Here is a 15237-nt window from a genome sequence, read left to right on the forward strand (position 1 = left end):
CGAGCCTAGAGTGAAAACTTGAGATATGAGAGGTTGAATAGTATGGGCCACCGAGAAGCTTTTCTCGTAAGGGTCGATACGAGAACCTCGCTTGGAGTAGATTCTTTTGAAAATGTTGACGACCGTCAAGCTTTTGGCGTAAGCGATCAACGTTTTCATTAGGATCCATGACTCTAAGGACCTTTGTAGAACATTAAACCTATGGCCTATTAAGATTTATGGTCGCGTAGTGCGGGTCCCCGAGAATCTTTTCTCGCGTGGGTTGGTATGAAGATCTCACGAAAAGTAGATTTTCTTGGTGGAGTTGTCGACCGACATCATCTTAAAAATAAAAACACAAATTTTATTATGCTGAGATTCCTCCCAATAGAACTATTTTAGAGTCTTATTGCATGACTTAACACAAGAGAAACTAATCATTCAAGTTTATGGTGGTCTTTACGTTATGCAAGGGATCACCAAGATAAGTTTTCACTCTTTGACCATTAACCTTGAACTCATTCTTTGTTTGTTTATTAAGAAGGTCTACAACCCCATAATGATATATTTTTAGAAGCTTGAAGGAACCATATCATCTTGATTTTAACTTACTAGGGAATATTTTCAATCTTGAATTAAACAAAAGGACTTGTTGTCCTTCAACGAATTCTATTTTCTGGAATTAGACCTTCAAACGTTTTGTTAGAAAAATGGGTCCCTTCACCACTAGTGATATCTCTAGGTGTACCATGTTTGGAAAAGATATGTTTTGACTAAATTTTTTGTAACAACCTTGACATCATCGGTTGGGGTTACTACTGCCTCTATCCATTTGGAAACATAATCCATAACTACAAGTATATAAATATTTCTAAACAATTGGCAGAATGGCCCCATGAAGTCAATATTACATACATCAAATAGTTCAATTCTAAGATGTTTATCAGTGAGATTTCTTGCCTCATGGAAATATTTCCTACCCTTTGGCATCTATCACATGCCTTGACCAATTCATTAGTATCTTTGAATGAAGAGGGACATAAATAACATGATTGAAACACCTTTGCAACATTTTTGGTTTCTCCAAAGTAACCTTCATATGGTGCATCATGACATGCTAACAAGATCTGGCATGTCTATGGGTAGTCCATACACCTCCTTAGCAATTGATCAACATGTTTCTTGTACAAGAAAGGTTCGACTCAAAAATAACTCTTGGAGTTATGGAAAAACCTTTTTCCTTGCCGAGAATTAAAGTCGGGTGGTATATATCCACTCACCAAATAATTCATAATGTTTGTATACCATGGTGTCACGACCAAAGTCATCATGAGCATTTTCTCACCAGGAAAGTCTTCATTGATATCTTTTGTGTCACGTCTCTGGACTTCATCAGAGAGCCTTGACAAATGAGGTACCTAATTGATGAATGATCAATGTAAATTATCACATTGGTTCCCACCAAGTATGATATGAATTTATCAAATGCGAATACCACAACTAAAAGTTCCTTCTTTGTAGTGGTGCAATTTACCTGTTATTTAACGAGTTTTCTACTAGCCTAATAAATGGTGTGAAACACTTTGTTGTGCCTTTGACCAAGACCATCTTCAATTGCAAAGTCACTAGTATCACACATTAGCTCAAACGACTTTGTATGGTAAGGAGTCTTTACAATGGGTGTTGAGATCAATGCTTGTTTCAGAAGCCTGAAAGCTTTGTTACACTCGCTGCTGAAGACATATGACACGCCATGTTGCAATAATTGGCACAAGGGTTTTGTGATTCTTGAAAAGTCCTTGATGAACCTTCTATAGAATCCATCATGACTAATGAAACTTCTTATTCCATTGATGTTAGAAGGTGGGGGAATTGTTAAATGACTTCATTGAATAGGGCTTACCCATACATTATTCTTATTTTCAATTATTGTCATGCCAATTTTCTTCAGAACACATTGAATAAGGCTTACCCATACACTATCAGAAATATGATAAATAATTCTTGCATCCAACCACTTGATGATATCCTTCTTTAACATATCCTTCATGATCAGGTTTAGTCTTCTTTGGCCCTACATACTATTCTTGGTGTTATCCTCCATCAGAATTCTATGCATGCACACAGTAGGGCTTATTCCCTTGATGTTAGATAACTGCCATGATATAACATCTTTATGCATTTTTAGAAGTTCCAAAAGTTGACACTTCTGTTGTTAGTCAGGTTAGTAGCAATAATCACATGCAACTTATGTCATGCCTCTAGGTGTGCATATTTCATATGATAAAGTAATTATTTGAGTTGCAATTCATGGTCTCTCTTTACAGATGGAGCATTATCTTTCACCAATTCAGCTGTAATTTCCAGTGTTTCAAAGTGGTCTTTCCTCCTTCCCTTTTGGCATATGTGTCCATTCACAGTTCCTTCTTTCACTAATTCAATCTTCTCTAATTTTCCCAACTTTTGTTCTAACTCATCCTTACTATCAAATAGTTTCTTTTGGATGATGGTTTCCCAACTAGAGATTAGTGAGCAATCAACCAATCTTCTTTAGGGTATTTTAATGCATTAAGAGCATTAAAAACCACTTGTTGTCCATTAACTCTCATAGTTAGTTCTCCTCTTTCCACATCTATCAATGTTCTTCCCGTAGCAAGGAAAGGTATTCCCAATAGAATTGGAGTATCTTCATTAACATTAAAGTCCATGATGATAAAATCATCTAGGAATACAAACTTGTCAATCTTTACCAGCACGTCTTCATTTTTTCCTTGAGGATAACAAATACTTCAGTCAACTAGTTAAATAGTTATGGTGGTTGGCCTAGTAGTTCCAATGCTCAATTTCTGGAAGATAGATAAGGGCATGAGGTTAATACTTGCTCCAAGATCACTTGATTACCTACCACAAAAGGAATCTCCTATTTTTCAAGGTAGAGTGAAACTTCCTTGGTCATTCAGCTTGAGAGGTAATTCCCTTGAGCTAGTTTCCTGCATTCTTGTGTTAAGACCATCATAGCAAACTCTCATACTCTTTTCCTATTGGTAAGAACATCTTTCATAAACTTGGAATAGTTTGGAATATTTTGGATGGCTTCAATCAATGGTATATTGACGTGTAGCTATTTGAATATCTCCATAAACTTTCCAAATTGTTCATCCTCTTTTGCCTTTATGATCCTTCATAGAAAAGGTGTTAGTGGTATATCTAGTATAAATATGATTGTTATGATGACTTCTGGTGTATCAGGTGACTATTTTGTTGGCACACCAATTGTAGCCGAATTTTACAAAGTGGTATGCTCAGCTTGCAAACCATCGTTCTCAACTTCAACTAGGGGTGTTGTTGCCGTAGAATCTGGTTCTTCCTGTTCTGAAGTATCAGATGTCTTCAGAGTTTCCCTTGGTTGAGCTTGAATTTCTTGTGTCGGTCCTTCATATTCCCTTCCACTCATAAATTTTATAACCTTACATGTTTCAATGCTCTTGGTGCTAGATTATATGTTGGAGTTTCACAGAGCTTGAAAGTGCTCTCATATTTTTAGAACTGAGTGCAAAAGCTATCTACCTGACTTGATTCTCCAAGTTATTGATGCTTACTCCTTGAGCTTTAAACTGGTTCTTAGTTTCTTGTATGAAGGATTTCAGGATATTTTCCAACTAGCTTCTCTCTTAATTATCCACGACATGATTGAGTGGAAAAAAACCAGGTGAAAATTGGGGTTTTAGTTGATTTTGGGTGTTACTCCATGAGAAGTTTGGATGATTGTGCCATCAAGGATTATTTGTGTTGCTATAGGGATTATTTTATTTGTTTTCACCCATGTAGTTTATAGAAATTGGGTTAGTTGAGCAATCTTCAAATCATCGAGCTCCTTCCACAATAACACATGCAATGACATTAGCACAAGTTACCACTTTAACTGGCTCGACAACTGGTGCGTCATAACTTGTCATTATATTCTTCATAATTTGGTGTATTTGGGCCACTTGAGCAACCAATTTTGTGGCCTCAGATACTTCATGAACATCAATGAGCTTTTTATAGTGGCTACAGTAGTAGCTCTTGTAACTGGCCATTAATAAGTGTTTATCGTAATGCTCTCAATAAATTTGTAACCTTCCTCATAGGACTTAGATAGAAATGCTCCACCACAATATGCATTTAACATGTTTCTTGATGATGATACCAATCCATTGTAAAATGTTTTCAACTGGATACAAATTGGGATCCCATGGTGTGGACATTGCCTTAATAATTCCTTGTATCTTTCACAAGCATCAAACAAAGAATCACCATCTCTTTGCCTAAATGAAGTGATCTCATTCCTCATCTTTTCGTTATTGACAGGAGGAAAATACTTAGCTAAAAACTTTTCAACTAAGGCATTCCATGTGGTTGTGGAATTGTGTTCTAAAGAATTTATCCAACTTTTAGCTATATCCCTTAGATACTATACACATACTTAAGTGTTTACTAGCTTGCTTAAACTTTTAGGAGTTATTTTTACGTTTGTTAATTGATTAACAAATTAGGCTTAATAAATTAACTCTTTTGTAATGCCTCCAAATCATTTAAGGAGGCTTCTAATTGGCCGATGACAACAAATTTGAAAAATTTCCATATTTAGCTTATCTGATCGTTTAACCATAGGACTTAATCGATTTAGATCATTAAAAAGCTCATGAATCTTTTTCCTTTTTTAGAAAACTTTTATCCTATAAATAAAGGGTTTCTTCTCATTTCATTTTTTACACCATAAATTGAATATATAACTATTATTTCTCACGTCTACTCTCCCCGACTTCATTTTTTTTCTATTTCTTCACCAAATTACCTTAGTGTCCAAGAGGGAGAAAAAAACATGTGAGAATTTGATTGTGCTTGTCGGATGTTACATTTGTTCTTGTTCAAGGGTGCAATGTCTTGTTTGGTTCTTGAGATTAACCTTATAAAATATCTGTTTGGTTCTTGTGTTCAGTCAGTTAAAATCTCTAATTATTTTGTGAACTCAACCTGCTAAAAGCTCTATTTGGTTTGAGGATAAAACTATGTAAAATCTCTCATTATCGTAAAAGGTTTGTGGGCATATCCTTAAAATCTCAAGACCCTTTATTACTAGAACTCTAAAGAGGAAACTCTTAGGAACCGATGCAGGCTAAGTGGTAGGTTAAACCTATATAAATATGTGGTGCACTCTCTATAACTCCATCTCTTTAATTTCTGTCAATTACTTTTATTTTCACTTATTCTTCTCAACCGCGTTATCTATATTAAACTAACATAAACCATTTTTAAGAAATAACTTTTTAAAATAAACTCAATTTTTAAATAACACAATTCACCATATTCTTGTGTTTGGAGTCACTTGTTCAACAAGTGACATAAGAGCCTAACTCTTATTTTAAGACTAATTATCCCAAGATTAAAAAATGACTTCAAACGACCGACTAAATAAACACCCATCCTTTAATATTGATGAGTATGTGAAAGAGAATATGTGACTCTTTATAGAGGGGATGGATTTTGATATTTGGAAATCTGTAAAGAATGATCCTTTTGTTCATACACATCAAGTTAATGGTGTTGTAAACAAAGAGGAATATGATTGGACCAAAGTAGAAAGAGAAAAAAGTGCATTGTTGTTTGAAAGCAAATGCTATCATCACTATTTCTCTTGGAATTTATGAGATTTTGCGTGTTTCTCATTACGAATCTGCTAAATAAATGTGGGCACTCTTCAAGTTACCCGTGAAGGTACAACCGAGATAAAAATGGCAAGGATGAACACATTAACTCATGATATAAACTCTTCATAATGAAACATAAAGAAAACATTTATGATATTCATAAAATCTTTATCGACATTGTAAATCACATCATAACTCTTGGAAAAGTTTTCCAAAACTATGAATTGGTTGTAAAAGTCCTTAGACGCTTAAACCATAATTGACAACCCAAAGTCACTGCTATTTGCGAATCTACAGATTTGTCATCCACAGGCTTGGATACTATTTTTGCTAAATTTTAGGAACATGAGATGACGATGAAAAGAATTGTAGATGACGAAGAAAGCAACAAGAAGAATAAAACTTTAGCACTCAAATCTGAAGAAGATAAAGATTTTGACTCTGATGAAGAAATGATGCTAATCTTTCAAAGCTCCAGAAGATTTATGAAAACGAAAAGCAACCAGAGGAAGAGCAAAAAAATGAAGGAAAAATCCTCTTTTACGCCTACATGCTTTCAATGTGTAAAGAAGGGACACATAAGACCAAATTACCCTTAAAATCAAAAAAGAAACTAGAATCAGAGGAAGTTTAAGAAACCTCAAAAAGAAGACAAGAAAGCTTACATTTCTTGGGACAACAGTGATATGATTTCATCATATGATGGAAAAGCTATTATATGTCTCATAGCAGATCATAACGAAAACAATGTAACTTTACATTTCCCTTCTCATGACTTATTTCATATTTGTAAGAAATTAAATAAAGAAACAAATCAGTTAAAACAATTTGTCTCCACTTCTAAAGAAACTATTCCTTCCCTTGAATTTGAAAATAAAAACTTCTTGGAAGAAATATAAAATCTTAAATATATGAAAAATGTTTTAACTCAAATCTCTTCCCCTTCTCACAAAGCAATAAATGAATCTATCAAGTGCGGTCAATGCGATATTTTGAAAATTGAAAAGAAGGATTTACAAAACACATTTGATAAATTCACTAAGGGGAGAGATAACTTGAATCTTCTTCTTGGAAATCAAAGAGCATCATATAATAAAGATGACATAGGGTAAGAACTTAATAATAATGTTAAGAATTTTAACAAAATATGTCATGCTTATCAAACCTATAATGTAAAACCCTTAAATGTAGTTATTGTATTAAAAATGATCATATTGCATGATTTTGTTTCATTAAGAAGAGCCATGAAAGTAAACATGATTATCGAAAAATGAGAAACATGTATACTTCTTACAATTATCAAAAGAAATCATGTGAAAGCATTGATCAAACTAACATTCAAGGACCCAAAATGATTTGGGTACCTAAAGTTAAGACCTAAGTTTTTGATGCAGGAATGCTTTACAATATCAAACACTAAGTGGTACCTTGATAGTGCTAGTTCAAAGCATATTACTAAAGATAAATCTCTGCTTTATTCCTTCGCTCTTATAAAGGAATGTTTTGTCTCCTATCATGACAACAATAATGGAAAAAATCACTGCTATTGTTACCGTCGGTAAGTCCCACAATCTGACGATTGAGGAGGCTCTTTTAGTTGATGGTTTAAAGCATGATTTACTAAGTATTAGTCAATCATGTGACAAATATAACAATGCACCATTTGATTCTTTTAGATACAAGGTTATTAAATCAAAATCAAATCAAACCATTTTTACTAATTTAAGAAGTGGAAATACCTACACCGTGTTAAACAAAATTTCTTCAAATGATGTTTGTCTTCTTAATAATAAGGATGAATCTTAGCTATGACATATGATAATATCTCACGTCCACATGAACCACTTACATAAGTCGGTCCAAAAGGACTTAGTAATTGGTCTTCCAAGCTTACGTTTTAAAAAGAATCGATTATATGAAGTGTGTCAAAAAAGTAAACAAGTAAGGACATCTTTTAAAGCGAAAAATATTATTTCTACAAATCAGCCATAACAACTTCTGTACATGGATTTTTTTGCTCATTCGGAACCAAAGGTTTTGATGAAAATTTCTATGTCCTTGTAGTTGTGGATGACTACTCTTGTTATACTTGAATATTGTTCTTATATAAAAAAACATGTTTATTGCCTTCCAAAAATTAGCCAAGATTATCCATAACTAAAAAGGATTAATCATTGCATCAATTTGAAGTGACCACGGTGGAGAATTCCAAAATGAGGAATTCAATATTTTTAATGAGAATTATATTCATCACACTTTTTCCGCTCCACGAACTCCCCAACAAAATGAGATAGTTCAAAGAAAAATAGATCTCTCAAAGAGCTAGCAAGGACAATGTTCAATGAGACAAGTCTTCTTAAATATTTTCGGACTGCTGCTGCAGTAAACATTGTTTGTTATATGATGAATAATGTCTTGATAAGACTCATTCTAAAGCAGGCGCCATATAAATTATACAAAAGAAGAAAATTAAATATTTCTCATACACATTTCTTTGAATGCGAGTGCTTCATACTTAACTTGCCGTGATATTGAAATTGAATTTGGGCTTATAATTTACATGGTGAAAAATATCTAGTAACACAATAAATAGATGATAAATACCGTCCAAGTTACGCTCTAAATTGACAAATTCCTATATTCTTTAAACATTAAATTGAGAAATTTTAAATCATTTTAAATCATTAATATATTTACATACTTTAAAAATAAAATTAAAAATTTATTGATAAATTAGAAACTAAGTTAGTGCTTTATTCCATTATTTTCTTCAATTTTCCATATTTAATTTTAATAAATTCATAATTACAAATATTTTAAAAGAGGAAGATATATTGATAATGTTACAGCATACATCTAATCCTAGACTTAAACGAAATATAGATTTGAATGAAATGGAAACTGAAATAAATTTAATGATAGAAATAAATACGCTGTTATATATGAATTAACAATTTTTTAAAAGATAAATATAATGAAAAACACAAAAAGAAAATCCATACGAATCTTATCATATAAGAAAAGACTTTTTCAACATAAAAACTAACTATAAGTTAAAAAAAAAAACTGAATTGATAGATTAGAGAATTAGGGCTTTATTCAATTTTATATATATCAATATACAAAATAAATTCAAAATTACGAATATTTTAAAAGGGAAAGATGCTGAGAAGTGAGGTTAGAAGTAAGTTCTAACCCATTCTGCACGATCATCTTCTCCAAAAACACACGCAAATCAATATTTTCTCTTCCACCTTACAGAGACTCTTCGATTAATTAATTTCATCACGATCAACCATGCATCAAGGAGATTACACCTCCGCTCCATATTATCAATTCCCTCACATGCAAAACCCCAACCCTACGCCGCCTCAATCCGATCCAATTCCCAACCACTACGCTTCTGCACCTCCTTTCACTCCCAATTACGATTATCCAAACCCTACCTATTCTCCATATCCTCCTCATAATCCCGATCCTGTTCCGGCTTCAAACCCTAATTTCAATCCTCAATTCGAATCCAATCCTCCTTATCAGCCACCGTCACAACCCTATTATCCTCCGTATGATCAACATCAAGCACCTCCGAATTATCCACCTCCTAACCCTAACCCTAATTCCAATCCCAATCCCAATCCCAATCCAAATTCATCGTTATATAATCCGGCTCCGTATTCCCACATTCATACAGCTTCTTCGGTTCCTCCGATTCCGACTTACGAAAGCCAATACGAGAATCCGGTGAAATCCGATTACGGCGTTGGTGGTGGTGGTGGTGCTTATTTTGATGACAGATACGGAGGTTTTAATCGGAGCCAATCCGATTTAGGATCAGAATTGTATGGTAAGCGTCACGATGGTGGTTTGTCTAGATATGAATCCGGTGGTGGTGGTGGTGGTGGTGGTGGTGATGAAGGTTATGGAGATGGGGTTTATGCTTATCAAGGGGGGAAAGTGGAACCATATGGTGCACGTGGTACGGGTTCTAAATCTTCTACTTGGTCTTCCTCGCCGTCGTTTGATGATTTTGGGAGACCTATTAGTTTTTCTTCTGCGAACGAGTCTTCGGTGGCAAGTAAGATTGTGAAAGCGGTTCCAAAGGCTGATACTCAGGAAGATGTGAAAAGTGGGGTGCAAAAGTTTCGTGTCAAGATGTTGGCAGAGAGTGGTGGTCAGAGCACAATGGATGTTCTCTGTCAGGTAATGCGAGGATATATCAACTAGAGGCGTTTGTTTTGATTGTGTGTTTTCTTCTGCTAGTTTTGCTTTCAATTGATCAATACCAGTTATTTATTAGTTTAGAGTCCTGTTTGTTATTATTCTGAGATTTTTAGGAGAACTTATGGAAAACGACTTATGATCAATAAGTTCACTATATTATGTCATAGAAATCCTTATCCATAAGTACCTATGAAGCACGGCCACACCGATCACGATCTCTACACTCACACAACGACACCGATAATAATTTGAAAAAAATAATAAATTAATCGTAATAAGTACCTATGAAGCACGGCCACACCGATCACGATCCCTACACTCACACCGCGACACCGATAATAATTTGAAAAAAATAACAAATTAATCGTAATCATAAGTGTCTGACACAGACACGAACACATTTTTCATTTTTCAGAGGTGTTAGTGCTACATAGTTAAGCACTTAATTAAGCTGTTTATCCGAACATGGCATAGATACAATAATGCAATCTGGCTATTTGTTGGGTACCTGGGTGCAGTGTTATCGAATATCGGCCATGGAGGATATCAGTGGCGGTTTTTGGGCTAACTCAATGGTAAATATTGACCAATATTGTGTGTTTTTCCGCCATAAACCGCCATCACGGTGCCACAAAGTGGCCAGTATGGCAGTATTTTGGCTCGCATGGACCACCATTTGCAATCGACAAAACTGATGCCTGGGTGGGCTGTGCTGCTTTTGTATAAGCAGGTTAATTAATGCTGGATCTGGGTTTTTGATATTGAGCCAAAATGAAAGTAATTTTAGTCCATACACATTTAATTGTATGAAACCATAATAATTATGCTTGGCCTAGTGGATTACTCTATTAGCTTAAACAAAGTAATAAGAGGAAAAGGCTTTGTCATGCCTTTGTTTGTTTATTATTACTCATCTTTTTTATTATTACTCATCTTGTCCACTAACTGTTTGGTGAATTTTTTAGAAACTTCTAGGCATTCATTCACATGTAGACCAATTTCTGTTTTTTTTTGGTCAATAGAGTGTTTGCATATCGTTTGGTATTGTTGCTAGTTTGAATATACATTTTTTAATGTCGGTTCTTTCAGGTTGGTTTGGATGGACTTCGCATGCTAGATCCAAATAGCAGTCGGACTTTGAGAATATATCCTCTTGAGAACATTACTAAATGTGATGTGAGCTTCTTGATTACTTTCATGTTACATCTTAATTGGATATGGGAGATTCATTTTCCTAATCAATTTCAATATAATGTTTTGTTAATTGAATATTGCAGAGATTAGATTCAACTATCTTTGCATTCTGGTCGAAGAGCCCTGTAGACTTTGAGCCAAGACGAATCAGATTGCAATCTAATAGTTACACTACAAACACACTTTTGGATACCGTGACTGCTGCAACCATACAGGTTTTCAAAGAACTTCATCCTTATGTTATACAGTAGATAGGCAGTTCATTTTTTTGATTAATTGGTTACAGCATGTTTCATTTTAGTAAAAATTTCTGGAAAAGATATCAATTTTTGTATTTTTTATGAGGTTGACTTGGGAAAGGATTTTGGTTTAGTTGCTTACCATGTTTGAGTTGCAACGAGATTGATTAATGGACTGGGACTCATAAAAATAAATCTGAATTATACTTCCTTTACTGTACCAATATGACCCTGTTTGGATAAACAACTTATTTGCAGTTTATAGCACAACGGCTTATAGTGATAAACAATTGTGTTTCTGCATAAGCTTACATAAGATATTTCTACAGCAAAAGATATGGTTAATTAAAATTGTTTCTGTATATGCTATAAGCTGTTTTCATAAGCTAACTTGGAGTTAAAATAAGCTTAAAAGAACATATGAAAGTGCCCTTCGAAAACGTATGCCTGTTGATAATCTCAAATAGGCCAATCCAAACAGGCCATATATATGACAAAAGCAGGGTTATAGTGAGTTACATAAATGAAGAAAAATAGGAATAGTGCAGATTGCTTTGAGAATGCTTGGTTCTCTCCCTCCCTTAACCTTATATTCTTACATTCCACACCCTTCATACTGTTGCTTACACTGAATCTATTCTGATGCAAGGATCACAAAATAGTCATTCCTTATAACTTAAAAAGTCGTGTAATAGTGTTGACCATGTCTCTCACAATGAATTCATTGTTTTGGCTGTTGACCCTAGCAAGCCAAACAGTGGAATATAAATTTAATTACATTAATCACCAAAAAAATAAATACATTGTTTCATATTCTTTAAAAAGCTGCCAGTTTCTACTGGTGTCTCTTGCAATTGATTAAAATACTAATAACTCTGTCATTATTCCTGGCCCAGTTCTTAATCCCCTTAAATAGCTTGTAGTTGTTTTGTGTTGTTTTGTTCTTGGGGTCTTTGGCCACTTATCAAATTCCCCCATATCGTTATCAATGATGACAACTATTTGTTATACATGTCTTAATTACTCATTCTTTAATGCAGTTCAAGGAAATGGGTGGAAACAGGAGGCCTGCTGAATCATTGAAAACAAATGAACAGTCTACTGAAAGAAAGAAAGGCCTTGGTGATTGGATGAATATGATTAAACCTGCCAATGAAGAGAAAGATCATTGGGTAACAATAGATGCACTTTGAGTTTTCTCCTCCTTTCCCTAATTAAATGATCTTCAGGTTTTATCATTGAAACCATTTTCATTTTTACTAGAATGGAATTTGTAATTTTCTTATCATCTGGTAGTTGTTTGTGATTGTACTAAACGTGTATTCAAGTGATATGGACCTACTCAACAAACTTCTATTTTTCTCATTTTTCAACAGTATTTTGCATTCTTTAACACCTCAAAACTATGTTTTTATTGGTTTGCACAAAAAAAAATCAAAGAATTTAAATCAGATGTACCCAGTTTTAACCACCTTTGGACCCCTAAAATATTGCTTATATTAGGGGCCGCCTCTCTATTAAATCCTGGAAAATTTCTAAATGCCATGTAGTTTTGGTGAAGATTCATTGATCAACTGTGTTATCATAATTTAGTTTAACCAGGGTCCTTGTTCATTAGTTCTTATCATTATTAGAATCTTTACCCAGTTCTTTTCGTGTACAGGTCCCAGATGAAGCAGTCACAAAATGCACCGCATGTGGCACTGATTTTGGGGCTTTTAATCGCAAGGTTGATTTTCTTGCTTCCTTTCTCATGCTATGCTTTCTATGTTTTGTGTTGTGTTTCTAATGACAGCATCCTCTGCTTGTACAGCATCACTGTAGGAACTGTGGTGATATTTTCTGTGACAAATGTACGCATGGTAGAATTGCTCTAACTGCTGAAGAGAATGCTCAGCCAGTACGGGTTTGCGACAGGTGCATGGTATGTGTGACATTTTTTTATTTGTTTTTGATACGAACCATAAATCAGATGCATGGTATGTGTGGGTAACTCGATTAATAGAAGACGGATCCATTTTACAAGATACTGTTGCAACTGAGAAAGGATTAAAATGACAATGGAATGGAACTATACTCCTTTCAAGATGATAAATAACAAAATATTAAAAGATAAAAGCCAATTCGGAGATACTGTTGCAACTGAGAAAGGATTAAAATGACATTGGAATGGAACTATACTCCTTTCAAGATGATAAATAACAAAATATTAAAAGATAAAAGCCAATTCGGAGAAAACCATTTTCTCTCTCAGACCAAACCACCCAAACCAATTGCTAATTTTCAAATATTATCTCTGGTGCCCACCGTTTCCTTCATATATTTCTCCCACTCCTAGAATATTATCTGCATATCATCCTATGCCTCCTGCCATTTCTGTTAGAGCACCTAGCCTACTGAGACCCATCAGTTTGTCTCTTGATCTCTTTGAAATAATGAAAAAGAGGATAATTTTTGAAAGTGTTCACTTTTGTAATTGCTGAGGTAGTAAATTAGTACTGACATCAACTGTGGTCAGTTAAGAACTCTTTTTTGACAAAAGGCATTTTCCATTCCCTCCACACTCATTTTTGTTATTTATTTTTCAATTGATTTAACATATCAATTGTTGAAGTCATGTTCTTAAGTTTTTTATTATCTCACTGCACAGGCAGAAGTGACTCAGAGGCTGATCAGTGCCAAGGAATCATCAAGTAAACCTCTTTTGCAGAGTCATGAGGATCTTGCTCGGAAACTTCAGGTTTAATTTTGGGCATAGTTGTATAATTTGTATCTTGGTTTTTCTTGCCCATCGAAGGCTTTAAATTTATTAATATATTGGTAAATCTTACTTCTGTTGTGTAAGCATATGCTGATTTGTTTTATCGGTGAATGTCTTGGCAGGAGGAGCTGGAGAGAAATCGGAAGACATCAGGATCAGGTAATGTTATCTAGGTTCAATTTTGGGAGTCTGTTGTAATATTGCTCAAGATTTTTTATTCACATCTTTTCAAAGGATGTAGGTTTCAAGTAATCTGTTGTGTGGGCAATTTAGTTCAAATAGACAAATTTTCAAAATAATAGTTGTGGCTCAGTTATGAAATCTGATTTGTAGGTTCTAAGTCTGACGGAACTGGAAGACGGATGAAGGAAGTTGCATGTCCTATTTGCACTGTCCATCTGCAGGTTTGGATATATTTATTTCCTCTGCTGATATTCTGTATATCAGTATGTATCATAACATCATCTTCATTTTCCGTTTTTGGCTTTGTTTTTGGAATATTTGCAGGTTCAGGTACCTACCTCAGGTTCAGAGACCATCGAGTGTGGAGTTTGCCAGCATCCATTTCTTGTGAGTTCTTATTGAGAGTTCAGATAACATGGATACGGAAGGCGTCTTTGATGAAGTTCAAAAATCATTTACTTTACCGATCTATTGCAGCTTGCACATTAATGATATACCGATTGGGATTGCCTTATGTTTACTTTTTATCTTTGGGCTTCTTTTGTGACCATTAGTTGCTTGCATCAATTTATTTTTATCGTGTGAGCTTGTTTTTATTTTATTATTATTATTATTATTATTATTATTCTTAAAATTTTGAACTTTTCATCTTGTGTCCTGTATAAAAAGCTGAACTTTGATGTATATGTGAAATTCATCCCGGTTTGAGTCCAATATGATGAATTGTTTTCTTTCTAAAAATCAAATAACTTGTTTTGTGTAAGGTCAACTGGTCTACAGTTATTTCTCACTTGAGCCTTTTGTTTTCTTTCTAAAAGCAAGATATCATTGATAAGAGAATTCAAGGGGTATTCTAACCCATTACAACAACACAAAACAAAAGGAAAAATTCCAAACCAACACCAAACTAACCTAAGCAACTTAATGGATCCAAGCTAAAAGGTAAGAAAGTTAGAGTTGGAATAAGGAA

General features: G+C 34.2%; 1 protein-coding gene and 1 non-coding gene across 2 annotated transcripts; both read left to right on the forward strand.

Annotated features, from left to right (window-relative positions):
* The first annotated feature begins 4208 nt into the window (after nt 1-4208).
* On the forward strand, nt 4209-4315 carry LOC127088531 (small nucleolar RNA R71). The gene has a single exon (XR_007790363.1). It is a non-coding gene; the product is annotated as a small nucleolar RNA R71 (small nucleolar RNA).
* Nucleotides 4316-8800: 4485 nt separating this feature from the next.
* Nucleotides 8801-14863, forward strand: LOC127088325 (protein FREE1). Its single transcript, XM_051029255.1, has 10 exons — nt 8801-9869; nt 10980-11066; nt 11168-11299; nt 12364-12495; nt 12987-13052; nt 13137-13247; nt 13974-14063; nt 14207-14243; nt 14418-14488; nt 14592-14863. Exons 1-10 carry the CDS (start codon nt 8967-8969, stop codon nt 14667-14669), a joined length of 1707 nt encoding a protein of 568 aa, XP_050885212.1. The 5' UTR covers nt 8801-8966; the 3' UTR covers nt 14670-14863.
* The last annotated feature ends 374 nt before the right edge of the window (nt 14864-15237 follow it).

The sequence above is a fragment of the Lathyrus oleraceus genome, chromosome 5 (genome assembly GCF_024323335.1).
Source record: "Lathyrus oleraceus cultivar Zhongwan6 chromosome 5, CAAS_Psat_ZW6_1.0, whole genome shotgun sequence".
Classification (NCBI taxonomy): domain Eukaryota; kingdom Viridiplantae; phylum Streptophyta; class Magnoliopsida; order Fabales; family Fabaceae; genus Lathyrus; species Lathyrus oleraceus.